Source organism: Echiichthys vipera (genome assembly GCF_963691815.1).
Source record: "Echiichthys vipera genome assembly, chromosome: 1".
In the NCBI taxonomy this organism is placed as follows: Eukaryota; Metazoa; Chordata; class Actinopteri; order Perciformes; family Trachinidae; genus Echiichthys; species Echiichthys vipera.
This window is the reverse complement of record NC_139826.1, coordinates 4,493,365-4,510,617: the sequence shown is the minus strand read 5'-3', so window position 1 is coordinate 4,510,617 and position 17,253 is coordinate 4,493,365. Positions and strand designations below refer to the sequence as shown.

The 17,253-nt window shown below is 40.7% G+C and overlaps 1 protein-coding gene across 1 annotated transcript in view; it reads left to right on the top strand.

Moving 5' to 3' along the window:
• The window catches only part of efl1 (elongation factor like GTPase 1), a 146,833-nt gene extending 129,989 nt beyond the window's left edge, over positions 1 to 16,844 (top strand). The window contains exons 17-22 of the mRNA XM_083913245.1: positions 763 to 892; positions 1,117 to 1,243; positions 1,806 to 2,010; positions 5,402 to 5,931; positions 6,566 to 6,750; positions 16,119 to 16,844. Coding sequence (XP_083769371.1) covers positions 763 to 892; positions 1,117 to 1,243; positions 1,806 to 2,010; positions 5,402 to 5,931; positions 6,566 to 6,750; positions 16,119 to 16,307 — 1,366 coding nt within the window. The 3' untranslated portion in view covers positions 16,308 to 16,844. The remainder of the gene's footprint in view (positions 1 to 762; positions 893 to 1,116; positions 1,244 to 1,805; positions 2,011 to 5,401; positions 5,932 to 6,565; positions 6,751 to 16,118) is intronic.
• Positions 16,845 to 17,253: the final 409 nt, after the last annotated feature.

Sequence of the window (17,253 nt, the reverse complement as noted above, 5' to 3'; positions counted from 1 at the left end):
ATTTTGATAATTTCTTATTTTACTCTGATGTATGCCTGATGTTTAAAATTATTTTAGTATGGCATTCCCTCCTGGCAGTGCCTGTAGTACTAGAACATCTACACGGGGTGACTGGGAACGGCATTTCAGAAGAACAGTCTTTGCTCAGTGCGCTTCGTCCATTAAAGTAGTGAGGAATTGGAATTCCTCCGGAAGCTTTGCAGTGTTATGAAACTTGGCTAAGGTCAAAGTGTCACCACCAATAATTTCCTTGTTGTATTTATTCTATTAATCTCGCTAATACAACATATTACATATTACATATATTTATTCTCTCACCATGATGGATTTCTAATGTTTTGAGCTATCTTATATAATATATTAGTGTTTCTTTGTTATTTGTCTTCCTACCCGGAGATATCAAATGCAATCTAACTCTTGTGCAGTTTCTTTTAATTGTGCACTGTCCCTGCAAAAATAAATCAAAATAAATAAGCAGCATCAGAAGAAATGCTGATAGGCTTTCATGACACAGTGTTGTCGGCCACAGTAATCTTTGCATTATATCTGTATGTAAAACAATCACAACACACCTGACGTGAACACATTAGCAGCCTTGTTTCCATTTCGAAAATGTATCTGACTCTCATTTCTCAGGTTCTATCATTTGTAACTTATGCTCTTATATGAATGAAACTGGCGTGCCGCTGATGGTGGACACTGGAGACCAAATTATCTGTCATAAGCACCAATAACAGGATTTTCATACTTGTCTTGTTAAAGGTTTGCTAAAATTGAGATCAGTGCGTCAAAGCCCATCATTCCATTCAGAGAAACAGTGGTACGTCCTCCCAAAGTGGACATGGTGAACGAAGACCTGGGCAGACAGCAGAAAGTTGCCATCATTCACCAGGTCAGTCAGCCGCACAGTCACTGAACTGTAGCCAACATCAACAGATAACCAATTCATAAACCGCTTCTGTTTCCTGTTGCAGTTGTTTTTTGAAATGACATGTTTTACATTACCAAGGGGGAATCCTTTACTGATAAACTCAGAAACCAGCCTTCAACATTTACACTGAATAATCATCTCTCAGTACAAATGATTGATTTTCTAATATGCTCGTGTGATGCCAGGTGAAAGAAGAGGCCTCTCGGGGTCGATCCTCTGACACTCTACAGGTGGACCCCAGTGCTCTGGTCACCCTCACCACTCCCAACAGACTAGCCACTGTCAGCGTCCGGGCGCTCCCTCTGCCACAGGGTAAGACCTGGACTCACCAAGCAGGCTAAAGGTCTCAGTATACAGTTAAACAAACTTTGTCATATGAACATTGAGGGGTTAAACACCATGAATCCTACCAATGGAATAATGACACACATTTAAAGACACAAGCATTCATTGTTTTGCACTCGATTGTTTCCTGAACATGAAAAGAGAGAGAGGTTCAGTCCCTGCCTGCTTTCCACACACCTGGCCAATCACTGGGTGGAGTTAGGGTGCACTCACACTGTCCATCCGTACCATGCCCAAGCACGCTTCACGGCTAAAGTCTAGTTCGTTTGACCAGTGTAAGTACAACTGTTCCGCGCCCAGGCACAGCACGCTTGAAGTGTTTACTGCAGATTTGGACGGATGAAATTTGGGGATGACCTATTAGCAGTACGCATTTGAGCTGAGGCCCAGATTATTTCAAGTAATATGAGTACGGGACAGGGTACGAATGGACAGTGTGAGTGCGCCCTTAAAAATTAAGACTGACAGGTGTAAATTGTTGTAACTCCATTATTCCATGAAACTATGTCAATAATGTGTTTCCTGTCAGATGTGACCCTGCTATTGGAGAGTAGCACAGAGCTGATTCGGACTCTGGAGCAGGTAAACATGTCCCTGAGGGAAGGGAAGAGTCTGGAGGTCAGCCTCAGGACCCTGGAGGACATCGCTGGATTCAAGACCCAGCTGGAGAGCCTGCTGCAGGGGTGGAAGTGGAGGAATGTCGTGGAGCGTATCTGGGCCTTCGGGCCTCGCAGGTCTGACTCTGGCTTTAGTGACATGGACATGGTTCATATGGACTATGACTCCTCCAGGATAGATTTAAAGACAATCGGGGGAGGTAAAATATATTCATATAACATTCTGCTGGTAATAAGAGCAGAGAACAGAATAGACCTTTAATGGAGGAACTTTGGCCTTTATTGACCTCAACTGCACAACCAGGAACCAGGCCTGTATTTGAGACAGGTCTATATTTCTAATTTGCTTGGTCTCAATACATTCAGATTAATGGATAGGTTCACATTTTTTTGTCCATTTTAAAACAATAGTCAGGTGCCTATCTATAATCATCCTCTACACTTTTTACTGGATATAATGCTTTTCCAGTGATCAGAGACAAGGCCCTTGTTTTGTGCAGACATGCATTCCAACATTTAGCTGAAGCTAATATGAGATGTAGTTCAGAGTTAGACAGGTTTAGCTAGCTTCATCCCAGCTCAACAAAGAAACACTCTCTGGGGAATTTCATACTAAAAAGATGAACTTTGGAAAATACATAACTATTTATTTGAGAATTAGAGTAATTGAACAACTAGCAGAAAGGACTGAAAGCGTGATTATTCCGTTCTGCTCGTCAGTGAATGAGAATTAGCCTACTACTAGTGTTGGATGGAATACCCACATCAGCTGGTTTAAATTTTTCATATGATATGAATTATTCCATACTATACCATTATACCATTTTTTAGCTCTGGATATTCTGTACTATTCAAAAGCAAATATCCAGATATTCGTGGCCGGCTCTGGGGGTGTGGGATGGGGTGTTGAAGTGAGCCGCAGCCTGAATCCTGGAAGTACCCACCCAGACAGCTCTGTGTGTAATTACGTGCGGACGTAGACAGTGTTATCCTCATTAAATCTCCTGAAAACAACAGCAGTCTGCTACAGTTGAAGCACACAGTCCTCTACACACATACCAGACAACTCTGTTATAACCTGACTCCGACGTGCACAGGCTGCAGTGTTTCAGTGGAGTTCAGAAATTAGTGGCTAATTTGTGGTTATTGCTCTGAACAACGCGGCTCATATCAGCTTGCTCTTGCACGTCTTTTAAACCTACCCTGTTGAACCAGAGCAGCAAACGCTGGTAGTAGAACAACAAGTTAGCCACTGTCCTGCAGCTGCTCTCTGTTGATTACACAGCAACAAGTGTGAGGACAGGGAGAGAGAAGCGACTGTAAATGACAGTAAAGACTCTCACACTGAGCTGTAATATAAACACTGTGCTGCAACATGTGTATTTCAGTTGAATTAAAGGCATTATTTTTTTATAAGCAGTAAAAAAAAGACAAATATCAAAATTACCCAATGAACAAATATTTGAATATTCGGGTCCAGCCCTAGTGCAAAGCTGACACAATTGCTGTATTTCTTCAATAGGTAACAAAATATATACTGTAATATGTGCTACGGTCGGGACAAACTGTGCATGTATTTAAAGGGAGTTAACTGCATACTCTTCTTACTAATAGTTATAACTACAGTTAATAATCCACAACTAACACCACGGCACACAATAGTTTGTGTCAAATAAACAATTACACCGCAGAATGGCATCATTTTATATTCTATGTACCCCTGACAACAGCATAAGACACAGTAGAGCTATAATAAGGCCCAGTCGTGAAAAAACAAAACATGTAATAACCTTAAACTGCCACACTGGTACCCTAACACTACAGAGTGTTAGGGCACTGTTATATGAAAAGTGTCGCTCATAATAAACATAAAAAGAATATCACCAACCCTGTAGTTCCTTTCAGCTCAAGAAGAGTTTTACCATCTTTCACCTCACTTGTTGTGATGCTTGGATTCAGTGTCAGTGCTCTGATAACCCACTTACACAACCTGCTCAGCACCAAACAGCAGACAAACACAGTCAGCAGCTAGCTGGTGGAGCATTTGGAATCACAGGTGCCTCCTGTTTTCCATAGGAGTTGGTGCAGACCAAGCGGAAACCTCTGGTGCTAAATAAATTAAGCCAACGTAGAAGTGCCAAAAACTCGACTTTACAGCAGAAATAAACATGTTTAGAGTCTGGTACATGAATTGTTTTCAGTCTCTATACACTGGAGATCAAAATTAAATAACAAGTTAATACTTGATTTATTCATTATTTGATAGAATATCTGCTGTGTCTGTACCTCTGCTGTACTAGCATGTTTGTTTAAAAATCCATGGCACCTTAAACAAAAAACATTATTTTGTGAAAAAAAGCCATCAGAGAGAGGTTGGGCGTTCACAGTCTGTGATTTCAAGAAGATTGAAACTTTACAAGGACACAGATTAATTTAAGTCCCTCAAAAAGGCCGGTCGTCCACGTAAAACAAGTGCACCAGAGGACAGGCTTATGAGAAGACTCTCAATGGGGAATCGGTTCAACTCTGCAGCTGGAGTTGGTCTCCAGTTCAATGATGAACAGGGCAAGGATGCGTCTCTGCACACAGTGTCTCGTTGTCTAAGACCATTTGGACTGAAAGCCCATTTTGTAGTGAAAATCCTCTGTGACAAAGTAATGTGTAAGAAACCCACTACAGTTAGTGAACTGTGGAAGAGACTGAGTCAGAATGGACGCAGATCAAACCAGAGCAGTGTGAGAAACTAGTGATGTCCTGTGGGCGCAGAAGTGCTGAAGTCATTCAAAGCTGTGGCCTCTCCACTTCCTGTTCATTTTTGAATCCTAGAGAAGAAAACATGGTTGAAATCTTCTGACACTGACACAGTGGTTACTGTTCTCTATTTTTTTTCACAAAATAAAGGTTTTTGTTGAAGTGAGTTGGTAATTTTAAAAAAATGCTAGTACATCACAGCTGATATTCTATCAAATCTGAACAATGAAAAATAACTATTTCAGAATAAATCAAGTATTTATGATATGTCCTCTAATTTTGATCTCCACTGTAGTCAATTTCACACGCTTAAAGTTCTGCATAACTAACTGCTTTGAGTGACAGGTGGCTAGACTGCCAGCTTCATTCAGTCCGCCTAGCTCCATCCACCCTCCATCTCTTTGTCCATTTTAGACATCACATGCACATCCATATTTTATGCAGTCATTTGTGGAGACCTAAACAGAGCTAAAAAGAGGGTGAATATTGAAAAATGCTAATGTAGCCCTTGGTCTGCTGGATGGTTGTATTAGAAACATGCAGCTTGTTAATGCAGCTTTTAAGTACATGTTGAATTATAGTATTTCTTTACAATTCAAAGCAGATAAGAACTAGCATTTGTTTAAAATTATATGTCGTCTGAAAAAAAGTCCTTCAAAATAAGGCTGTCTTGCATACTTTGGATTTGCATTAACACAAATGAATGACTTGTTGACATGTAAACTGATATTCATCATGTTACTGTTCTTGTTTTCAGATACGGTCCCAACATTCTGCTGAACAGTGTGGAGGGCTACCAGCGGCCTTCTGTCTGGCAGTGTCTGGGCAGGGGAGACAAAGCTGGCAAGGCAGGAGCTCAGGCCGCCATTTTACGAGACTTGGATAACAGCGTCGTCAGTGGCTTCCAGCTAGCAACTCTGTCTGGGCCCTTGTGTGAGGAGCCCCTGATGGGAGTTTGCTTCTCTGTGGAGAGGTGGGACATCCAGGCTTCAGCCCTGCCACAACATCAGGACTCCTTGGAGGAAGACTCCGTATCCCATGAGGTTTTAGCAGACTGCAAAGTGGAAGCAAGCAGTGAGACGTCTGCCCAGGCGGAGTGCACAACAGCAGGGCCAGGTCAGGCCCGGCGCAGGCCAGAGGCAGCCTCTGCAGACTGCTACGGGCCTGTGTCTGGCCAGCTGATCGCTGCCATGAAGGAGGCCTGCCGTCACGCTTTCCAGGCTCAGCCCCAGAGGCTCATGGCTGCCATGTACACCTGCGAGATAATGGCCACTGCTGAGGTGCTGGGTAAGAGAGCGTTGTCATTTTCTGCCACACAAAGAAAATATCATTGGTCTTACAATGGTCAGCAGGCTCACTAATTGAAAAATATCTTAAAATCTCCTGACTTTTTGCTCCATCGGGCTGTTTGAGAGGCACCGATACCTCTAACCTGTGTCCACTTATATGAGCTGCTTTACTGAGCTGTATAACTTTGTGCCATTGGTTGGGGTTTAGGATGGGGTCCATTTTTTTCAAAGCTTTCAAGTCTTAATTCAATAGTCACATGCCATTTCTATTGAAAGTTATTGGTCTTTGTAATCATCACTCCTGTTCATACTCGCCCTGAAGATGAAGTGGGTCAACCAGTGGTCATCATTTAGAGCGATTAGTCGACTAATCGATAGCCTCAGCGACTGCCTGTTATAGGGAAGGTTTTCGTTGCCACTGTACTCTACAGAGGAATTGTTGGGTCTATGTAAATCATAAATAAGTCATTGAGTGTGGTCTTTACCTACTCTGTAAAGTGTCCTGAGATAACTTTTGTTATGATTTGACACTATAAATAAAATTGAATTGAATTGAATTGAATTGAATTGAATAACATAATTCAACATTTAATAAATTAATAACCATTTAATGACCTCTCTTCCTAAACCAGGCCGGGTATATGGTGTACTGGGAAAGCGAGAGGGCCGCGTCCTCCACGAAGAGATGAAGGAAGGGACGGACATGTTCATCATCAAGGCCGTTCTGCCTGTGGCCGAGAGCTTTGGATTTGCAGACGAGATCCGCAAGAGGACCAGCGGATTGGCCAGTCCACAGCTGGTCTTCAGCCACTGGGAGGTGATAATTAAAAACATATACCCGTTTCACAACCACAGATTTTTAACAGTTGCCAAGTTTTTCATAATAGTCGTCGCCTCGCCGTTATGTAAGAAAGACAGAGAGAGGAGTTCTAGGTAACAGTTAAGATTGTATTTTTGTAATGCAGAGAGTTCAAGCAGTGAACCATGAGGTCTGGCACTGGGCCTTCAAGGTCGCAAAGTCGTACTGTTGTTATGGATTTTTTTTAAAGATGTGAGCAGCTCTAACATGCTGCACAACAAGCGCCAATGCACACACACACACACACAATTATTGCCAGCAACGCATTGCCTCAAACTGCACTAAAATCCAGAAATCCAAAATCCATTGGATGTCTTTCTCAATACTTAGCTATATAGGTCACAACAAAATCATGTACCAAATATGCCACAATTTAGGCCATCGTTTTGAGTACAGTTGGTCTACATGAGCAGAGTGTTATAATACCCACGTATGACAATACCATAACAATATTCAGCTTTGATTTGGGGTGAAATAAAATCATCAAGAGGATTGTTGTTGTGAGACAGAATTTGCGGTGTTGCTAATTCAGTTGAAAGTCTACTCTGACATCCCCAAATGTCTTAATCTGACCTAGTGTTTAGGTGTACAGTAGAACCCTGGTGACGGTGGGCCGATTTTTAAATCCACTGTTAGCCCCTAACGATGATTTATCTGAGGACAGAAGCAGAAACTCCAACAACACAACCTGTTAGTGTTCTGGTCATCCACATTTCCCCCGAATGTATGGAGGTGATGAACCTTGTTATTCATTCTGGATGGAAATCTTTGGGTGTATCACGAGGTGATTCCGATTCTTGTTGTCACGATTCGATTCAGAATCGATTCTCAATTCAAAATGATTCCCGACTCACAGTCAATTTTTGAATTAGTAAATGCTTCAGGATTTACTCCAATCTTTATTATGGCAAGAAAACATTAGATTATACTTTATTTTTTGAAAAATGTATCAACTGATTGTAATAATATAAACACACTAGTCACACAAATCTATGACCAAATGTTATTTATTCATGCTAAACTTCCACAATTTTTTTTATATATCTTAATTCTCAGTGACTTAAAAAATAAAAGTGCTATTAACATAGATAAAATCATACAGTAGGCTAGTAGCTGCCTTATTTCTCAGAATCTTGGCCATTTCCCCAAAAAATTTACAAAACAAATACTGCAAAACTGGTATTTTGCCTGTTTGTAGTTTTGTATACAATCTAATATTTTAGTTTACAGTATATTTTGAAAGATCTTTTATTCTGAAATTCCACAGTAAAAAGTTCTGTTAATATTATGCAGTTAATCTGGATCAACATACTTATGTGAGCAGGTTTTCTCAAGCAAGAACAACATAAATCCAATATCACTCCCGCCTCACAGAGGCTGTATGGAAATCAAAGTCACATCTTACAAGATGTGCAGTGATGTACAGAAATCACATTAAACAGGCAAGAACACTATTATTTAATAGGCTTTTATTTTGCAAAGAATATTTGTTTTAGACCAGAGATGATAGTTGTGTTTTATGTTCAGGTACAACGCTTCATTGCCGTACATGCCTGAAGAATAAAAAAAACATAAACTTTAGTCAAACTAAAATACAAACTGGCATATTTATTTATACTTATTTATTTATATATTTTTAACATAGTTTCTTTTTTAAAAAGCTATTCGGCTGCAGCTATGTGTCTTATTTTCATTTTAAAAAGGCAAGCAAGTGTTTTTTTGCATCCTCTTCATAAGAGTTTGATGTTTTCCTTTGTTATAACATAATAAAAGGAATACAAAGTCAATGGTTTTCTTTATTGTTGTTCTAGAATATCCTAAATGCAACAAACTAAACTTTTTGTATATATCATATAACTATATATAAAACTTTATAAGCTGTTGTATCAAATATGTTTTGCGGCTCAAGAAACTTTTATTTGGTCGAAAAGGTAAAAGTGGCTCTTTTGATAGTAAAGTTTGCAGACCCCTGTCTTTGGGCTATAGGATTCAAAAATGAACAGGAAGTGTAGAGGCCACAGCTTTAAATGACTTCAGCTCATCTGCACCCACAGGACATCACTAGTTTCTCACACTGCTCTGGTTTGATCTTGGTCCATTCTGACTCAGTCTCTAACACTGTTCCACTAACTGGAGTGGATTTCTTCCACATTACTTTGTCACAGAGGATTTTCCAGAGATTCTCTATGGGGTTTAGATCTGGACTCTGGACTGGCCATTTCATTGTTAAAAAAAACAAACATGCTTGTACAGCAGTGGTATAGTCACAGCTGATATTCTATCAAATTATGAACAATAAAAAATAACAGTATTTCACAATAAATCCAGAATTAATAACTTGTTCTCTAATTTTGATATCCAGTGTATATACATTTGTAAACAACTGAACGACTCAAGACAGACAAATTAAGTCTGTAAGACAAAAAAATGTAGGAAATCAAATCAATGCTTTCTGAAGCCATTATATGCAGACACACACACAGACACACACACAGAGCTGGAGTGGGACTGGAGGTTTTGAAGGGCTGTAGGTCAGTGAGGCCCTCTGGTTAATGAGATGGTTCCCTCAGGGGAGGAGTTGGGATCAAAGCTGTGATAGACAACATGTGTGTTAGACCGTTACACCTGCTGCTTGACTGCTCAAGTCTCAGCAAAAACCCACGCAGACACGCCTGGGTCTCAACGACTGCAGGCCATATGGACAAGGTTAGTTGGGTAATGAGTCACGTTGTCTGTAAAGTACGGCGGGTCGTCCTCTATTCAGAAGATGAGAATTTATGTATGGCCTAAATGTTTATTTACAAGTGCACGTCACACACTGAGCAACACGTTATTTACGGTGTCCGCATTTCATCGGCACAACGCTATTGAGTATCTATCATTAGTTCAGGCTGCTAATAATGAAAAATACCCTCTAAATCAATCAATCAATGAAAAACAGTAAAACAGGACCAGGAGTGACACATTTCCCTGGAATCCTGTGTCCGGGTGAGTAATGAATGTGTCGAACAGCCAGCAAAGGAAAATATAACATTTAGCTGATTTTTTAAAAACAATATAATGACATCTTATTAACTTGTAACACCAAGACAATGACTTTAAACTAGCTTTCCACACACAAAGCATGTCGCCTTTTAACATCACTGGCGAACAATAAAAGCAACTTATTATTCTGAAAGGAGCGACCGGTGGCACAGTGGTTAGAGCAGTCGCCCCATGTAAAGAGGCTGAAGGTCCTCGAGGCAGCAGCCGTGGTTTCGACTCCAACCTGCGGCTCTTTGCTGCACGTCTCCCCCTCTCTCTATCACCCCATTTCCTGTCTGTCCTATCTTTACAGAGTAGGTATAGACCACACTCCACATGACTTATTCATGATTTAGTGCTGTCTCAGTGCTATAATTCATTCTAAATCCTGACTGGAATAACTCATTATTATGTTAAAAGTCACACAGCTGATTGGCGACTAATTTCTCGAGGATCATAGAGAGAAAAGGAAGGTTAGATATAGGTCTATAGTTGGCTAGAACCTCAGGATCAAGACTGGGCTTTTTAAGAAGAGGTTTAATTACAGCTACTTTAAAAGACTGTGGTACATAACCTGCTGATAAAGACATGTTAATCATATCTAATACAGGAGTGCTAACTAAAGGTAACACTTCTTTAAGTAACTTAGTTGGAATAGAGTCTAGGAGACAAGTAGCAGGCTTTGATGCAGAAATAGTAGATGTTAATTTGTTAAGGTCGACTGTAGAAAAGCAGTCCAAGAATATAACAGGTCGTACAGTTGTTTCTAAGGTTCCTGGGTTTGAAAAAAAATTGGTGCCAGTTGAGTTGATTTTGTCTCTAATAGTTATAATTTTGTCATTAAAGAAGGTCATGAAGTCATTACTACTAAGGGTTATAGGTATACATGGCTAAATAGAGCTGTGGCTCTCTGTCAGCCTGGCTACAGTGCTGAAACGAAATCTAGGATTGTTCTTATTCTCCTATAGTTTTTTAGACTTTCTTACCAAACTCAGCGAGATTCCTCCAATTTAGTGTACTAAACTATACTTGATTTTATTCACGGGTTTGTGAGTTAGACCATGGAGCTTTCTGTGGTCAGAATCTCAAAGCGAAATAAAATAACGCACACGTTTATCAACAACTAACAATAGCCAACAGGACTCAGTCAGTTTTACCCCTTTGCTCTGAGCAAAGTTTGTCAACGTTGTTGGGGAGAAGTGAGCCCTTTGTTTTGTTCACAATGAAGTAAGTGCGTGGAAGTGCATATAGCCTATTCACTGCGAGACATTGGTAGCTAGGCTACAAGCTACCTAACGTGGACTTCTGCTGATTGTACCCAGGTCCGGTGAATGACCTTTCTGGTCGACTAACGTTTGGTTGACTAATATATAATAATATAATAAAGAAAGCCTCTGCAGTAGATCCTCTCACTGTGAGTTTGTGTCTGAAGTATCAGAGCACGGAAAGAAACCGCAGCACACATACAAAGAGCATTTCCAAAAAAAAAGATAGAAGAAGAAAGAGAAACAGTAATCCGGCTCTTTTACACCTACTCCAACAACAGTCTTATTGTGACTTGAATTCACATGACAGGCAAAGTATTATTGGTTTAAATGTACTAAGTGAACAGTAGCTTCCAGAGAGCCTTTTTGAAAAAAATTTATTTAACCCTTATTTTACCAAGAAAGTCCCATTGAGATTAAAAACCTCTTTTTCGAGGGAGTCCTGGCCAAGAGGCAGCAAAAGTTTACAAAGTTCCAATATACAGACAACAAATACAATTATAAAAAACAGTTACAAGTAAAGGAGGTCTTCTCAAGTGCTCTCAGTCTGGATTTAAAAGCATATAAAGAAATATTCAGTTATTTCCAGTCTTTTTGCCACATGTTCCAGGTAGAAGGAGCAGAGTAGAAGAAAGCCCTTTTTCCCAGTTCTGTGCGAACGAATGGAACGGACAGCAACAACTGATCATTTAAACGTAAACCATAAAAATTAACACTTCTCAGTGTGATTAAATTACAGATGTAGGATGGCAGTAGCCCAAGCATGGCCTTGTAAATAAAAGTGCACCAGTGTCCCAGCCTCCTGGTGGACAAAGAAGGCCGTCCCACTGGAGCATACCACTCACAATGATGAGTCAGGGCTCTACAGTTAGTTCTAAACCTCAGAGAAGCATGAGAAACAGCGTCAATCTTCCTTAGATATTGAGCTGAGGTGTTCATATACATCAGGTCTCCATAATCTAAAATGGTTAAAAAGGTTGCAGTGACAAGCCGCTTTTTCACCTCAAAAGAGAAACAACATTTATTTCGGTAGAAGAAACCCAATTTAAGTTTGACAAGAAGGTGAGGGAGCCTTTAGAGGCCCTTTGCATGGACCATGACTATCATGTCATCATTTTAACCCCGCCATCTCACAGCATCGTGCAACACACAAACAAAACCCCCCAACCCCAGCCCAGCCCAAGCATTGTTCTGCAGCCATTGTCTTTGCTTCATTAAACGTTGTCTGTCTGATTTCATTTACGTGCAGATGCTTCCTCACAAAGAGTTGGTCCTGAACCCCCCTCGGTCCCCCGTCCCTCTCAGCTTCAGGACTCGCCTGCTTCTCAATGCTGATGTCAACATTCTTCCTGACAGTGATTTCATATGGCCAGGATATCAGATTAACATATGAATGAGCACAGAGGCAGTATGTATTGTTGTGTAACTGGAGGGTTAGTGGCTGCTGTGAGGACGTTTACATTAGATTTCCATCAGAATGGCGCTTTTGTCCATCTGCAGACTGAAGAATCGTGTGAATAAGACTTGTATTGATCACTGTGTGTGTGTGTGTGTGTGTGTGTGTGTGTGTGTGTGTGTGTGTGTGTGTGTGTGTGTGTGTGTGTGTGTGCGTGTGCGTGTGCGTGTGCGTGTGCGTGTGTGTGTGCGTGCGTGCGTGCGTGCGTGCGTGCGTGCGTGCGTGCGTGCGTGTGTACACTAAGGCCTGCTAATACAGAGACCCTACATGGTTGATGGATTGACCTGATTTTAGCTTATCAAGGATATCTCTTTATCAGTGTATATTTAAAATGAAATAACATAGTAACATGTTGAAATAACAACATAGTTTTTCGGAAGAGTCGCTTACAGCGTGCCACAGGTTAGCTCGGGGCGCCGAGTTGGACGCATTAAAACGTCTTTTTTTAAACAATAATACTGCTCAAAATAACACCATACCTCTGCAGTAGCATGAGAAGAGTCCATACACATTAACCGAAGCACCAACAACATAGTTAAGGAACCCGGAGTGTATTAAAAGAGTGTTTAGAAAGACTTACGTAATGGCCCCGATACAAGCTACTCCATTCAAGTCGATTACCAAATACAATCCCTAAGGAAGGAGCCCATTGATGATTTTTTTCCAGCAAAACAGGTAAACGTTGTGGTTTGTCCCAGTTTGGTGAAATATAAGTTAATAATGGATGGTAAACGGTTTAGAAAAGTCCCACACAGCAGCAGCACCGAAACATTACGCAGATCTTGGGCGGCTGTGGCTTAGTGATAGAGTGGGTCGTCCTCCATTCGAGAGATTGGCAGTTCGATCCCTGTTGAAGTGTCCTTGGGCAAAACACTGAACCTCGAATTGCTCCCCGTGCTGCGCATGGGTGTGTAAATGTGGTGTGAATGATTAGATTAGATGGTTTGTAGATCAGCCATCAGTGTGAATGTCTGTGTGAATGGGTGAATGTGGCAAGTAGTGTGAAAGCGCATTGAGTAGTCAGAAGACTAGAAAGGCGCTATATAAGTACAAGTCCATTTACCATTAACCAAGTCCATCTCACAAGCGACAAACAATTAATGAAGCCTGTGGCTGGATATTGGATGGATGAGATGTCCATTTCCACAGTTGACTCGCCGTCTTTTAGACAGATCCTTGAGAAAATGCTAGCCACAGGTGACATAGGACTCCCAGGTAAAAAGTGATTTGCAAGCCGTCTGGACAAAGAATCCACTGTGTTGGGAGCTGAGTTGAAGAACGCTTTCAAAAATATAGACTTTGTCTCTACAGCTGCCAACATCTGCTCTGCTTTATTCAGGTGATGCAGCAGCTTGTTGTGTATCTCGTCATGTTATTAATCATTCAAGACAATTTGGCAGCACTCCAGAAGGCACATTTTACTGTTAGTTCAGCGTTTTTCAATATTACTTTGTCCATTTAGTTACTAGCTTAAGTCAGGTAACTTTTGCCTTCAAGCCTCAAGTCAAATATCACGGCATACAGACAGCTCTTTAGCTTGTTCACGGACTATAATGGTTAATTTTCAAGACAAACAGGTAAGGGAAAGTAATATAATGAGTAGTGTAACAAATTACTTTTCTCGTTGAGTAACAAATAAAGTAATAATATTAATTTTGAAATGAGTTACGAGTAATTTGTAATTTGTTACATTTTTTGAGTAACGAGCCCAATACTGCAAGTGTTCAGCTCTCACTATGTCTGTTCTCACCTGGCAGTAGAATGTGTCTCTACATGCGTCTTCAGTGACCACTTGTGATCTGAGTTCACTTCCCCCTTCTGTATGCAGAGAAACATCATCAACACACTAGACTGTAACCTGTAGAGCCATCAATGGTGATATAAGAGATCAGAGTGGAGTGTCACAGTTGGGCTTCCAAGTGCATTGACAAGAGACGCAAAAGGGTCTTGACAAAAGTTAGGATGAGAACAGGTTGCAGCCAAGCCCCCACCACAGCAACTTCCTGGTTGATCTAATATGGCAGTGCCAAAAATGTCAGTTCTCTGAGTGTCCACTAGGGGCAGGTTTCATAATAGAGCAGTTTCTCATTGACCCCCATGTTAAACAGGCCGTTTTCACAGCATCATTAAACCTGTTTAAGCCCTGGGACAAAAAAACATTCTAGTCTGTATGTTTAGGTCATATCTCCATGACAACACTGAGGGGTTAATTTTTTTTTGTACCAGGCTAGTTTTTATTTTATTGGAGGTTAAAGTTGATCAATAATTGAGTGACAGCTAGCCTCTGGCCCTCACTTCTCCTCAGAGGTGAACATCAGCCAGATGGATGTATGCCCCTCCCCCCAAAGTCACATACATGCCCTTTTTTGGTAAGAGAGGCAGAGTCAAGACAAAATATCATAGGTGAGGACACCGACGGGTATGCAGTGTCCATTTTTTATACAGTCTATGGTTGCAGCTGGAAGTGTTTCAGCCCTTGTCGCCAGTCAGTCAGGTAGTGTGAAAACAAGACAGCAGGTAATGAAGTGTGAATAGTACAGTGAACTGACAACTTTGAAGTCATGTAGGTGGAACTTTACTTGCCAACACTAACTCAACAGCTGAACTCCTTTATGGTGCCATCCATCCATCAACATCAATACAGTCAGTCTTGATCTCATTGTAGTCATGTCATATGCTGCTTGTGTGTGTGTGTGTGTGTGTGTCTCCACTAAATCACTTTTCAAAGTGGAAGTTTTGACTTTCTAGTGGCGCTAGATAAAAAGTTGGAGATCATCTGTGCCGCAATTCATCCAATAATTGACAAGAAATTTTACTAGATGCCAAAACTGTTAACCTCATGGTGGCGCTAGAGCGTAAATCCTGGCCTTGACTCCCTGAGAGTGATGAAATTAAACCATTGGTCAGTCAAGTGTTGGAGTTTCACCACTGGCCGTTGCTCTTGTAAATTAAATATGACTAAAACCACTACAGAAAATTCCAGATGAACATTTAATATAAAGGTATTCACATAAAAGACACTCCCACTGCTTAGTTTAGTTTAGCACATTGACCATACAAGGTCCACGGTTTCAACCTAAGCCCCTTTCACACATGCACATTAAACCTGAAATGAACGATAACCCTAACCCTCCTGTGTACTGTTTATGTCTTGAGGCTTCTCTTGAGGTGTTCCTCTGATAATATGCTACTGTTGGAGATTCAACCATTTCCTGTTTTACTCGCAACTTTATGTGGTGTTGCTTTCAATGGTGGAGTAAACTTGCCCACGTTGTCCTGCTGTATAGGTATTGTGTCTCCAATGTACTGTACACCTTTGAGTACCTTTGTTCATCATATATAGCATATCATTTTGCCTTTCCTCTCTGCTCTGTATCACTATCACATACCTCCAGCTCTGTTGTGTTTGATTCCCAGGTGCCTCATTTTTCATCTTTTGGTAGAATGAAGATCTGTCACAAGTGGTTAAACTTGAGTAAAAACAACCAAAAAGGATCAAAATGACATGCACACATGTGGAATGTTGTCTTAAAACTATCACTTATAACATTTCTATCCCTCTGTTCCTCTCTGTGCCCCAGGTTATCAGCAGTGATCCATACTGGGTTCCCACCACAGAGGAAGAATACCTGCACTTTGGGGAGAAAGCCGACTCTGCGAACCAGGCCCTCAAATACATGAACGCTGTCCGTCGCCGCAAAGGCCTCTATGTAGAGGAGAAGATAGTAGAGCATGCAGAGAAGCAGAGAACACTTGGCAAGAACAAGTAGATAAGAAAAGACAGAATATACCTCCAGGAGAAGCTCCTCCAGTCTGTCTGAGACCATCCATCCAGGACTGCAGACACATACTGTACACCATGGACTGTGCTCTTCCAGCAATCACATTCATCAAAAAAAGGGACAGATGCGATTTTCAAATGCAGCACCCACTCTGTTTTCAAAGATGCCTCCATCACAGCAGCAGTTACAAACTGGAGTTACATTCTTACTCTTCATTCAGCAGTCAGTAATGACTGTTCTTGTACACAGAAAACCTTTCACAATACACATATTTAGGAGTTGATAAATTAGGGATTAATGATAGACAAATATTGAGAATAAAATGTGTATTACAAAGTGTGTTATCTTTTTTAGAAATCTGATTTTCACTTGTTTTTATTGATAATAAATGTTGATGCATAAAGATAGTGTGGTCCAATAATACTGACCAATCAGAGGCCCTAATGGATGGTAAATTATAAGTAAATAAATAAAAGTGTTGGAATTTGGATGTGGAGCTTTACAGATGTACTATTGTATGACATGGCTGTAATCCCCAGGGTCAAAGTGCATTATGATACATATTAAAATATTAAATTAATTATAGTTTTCTGTGTTTTCCCTTCTTTTGGGGAAGAATATTTTAAGATGAAGACTTGTGTTTACAACTCTCTGCCACAGGTGTCTGTCTCATTGAGCTTACTTAGCAAGAGACCTACAGAGCATTAAAGGCAGGGACACACCGAGCTAACTTCAGAGAACTGATTGTTGACGCACCATTTGATTTTGGTCATTAATGCACACCTGGGGGCAGTTAGAGGGCATCCTTCCAGTATCTTTGTTCTGCCATCTTCATCAAAAACAAATGTGTCAAAAGGCAGTTACTTTGGTCGGATGTGTCAATCCATTGATTCATGAAGTAAAACAAAAGAACATCTCTCAAAATAAAGAAACC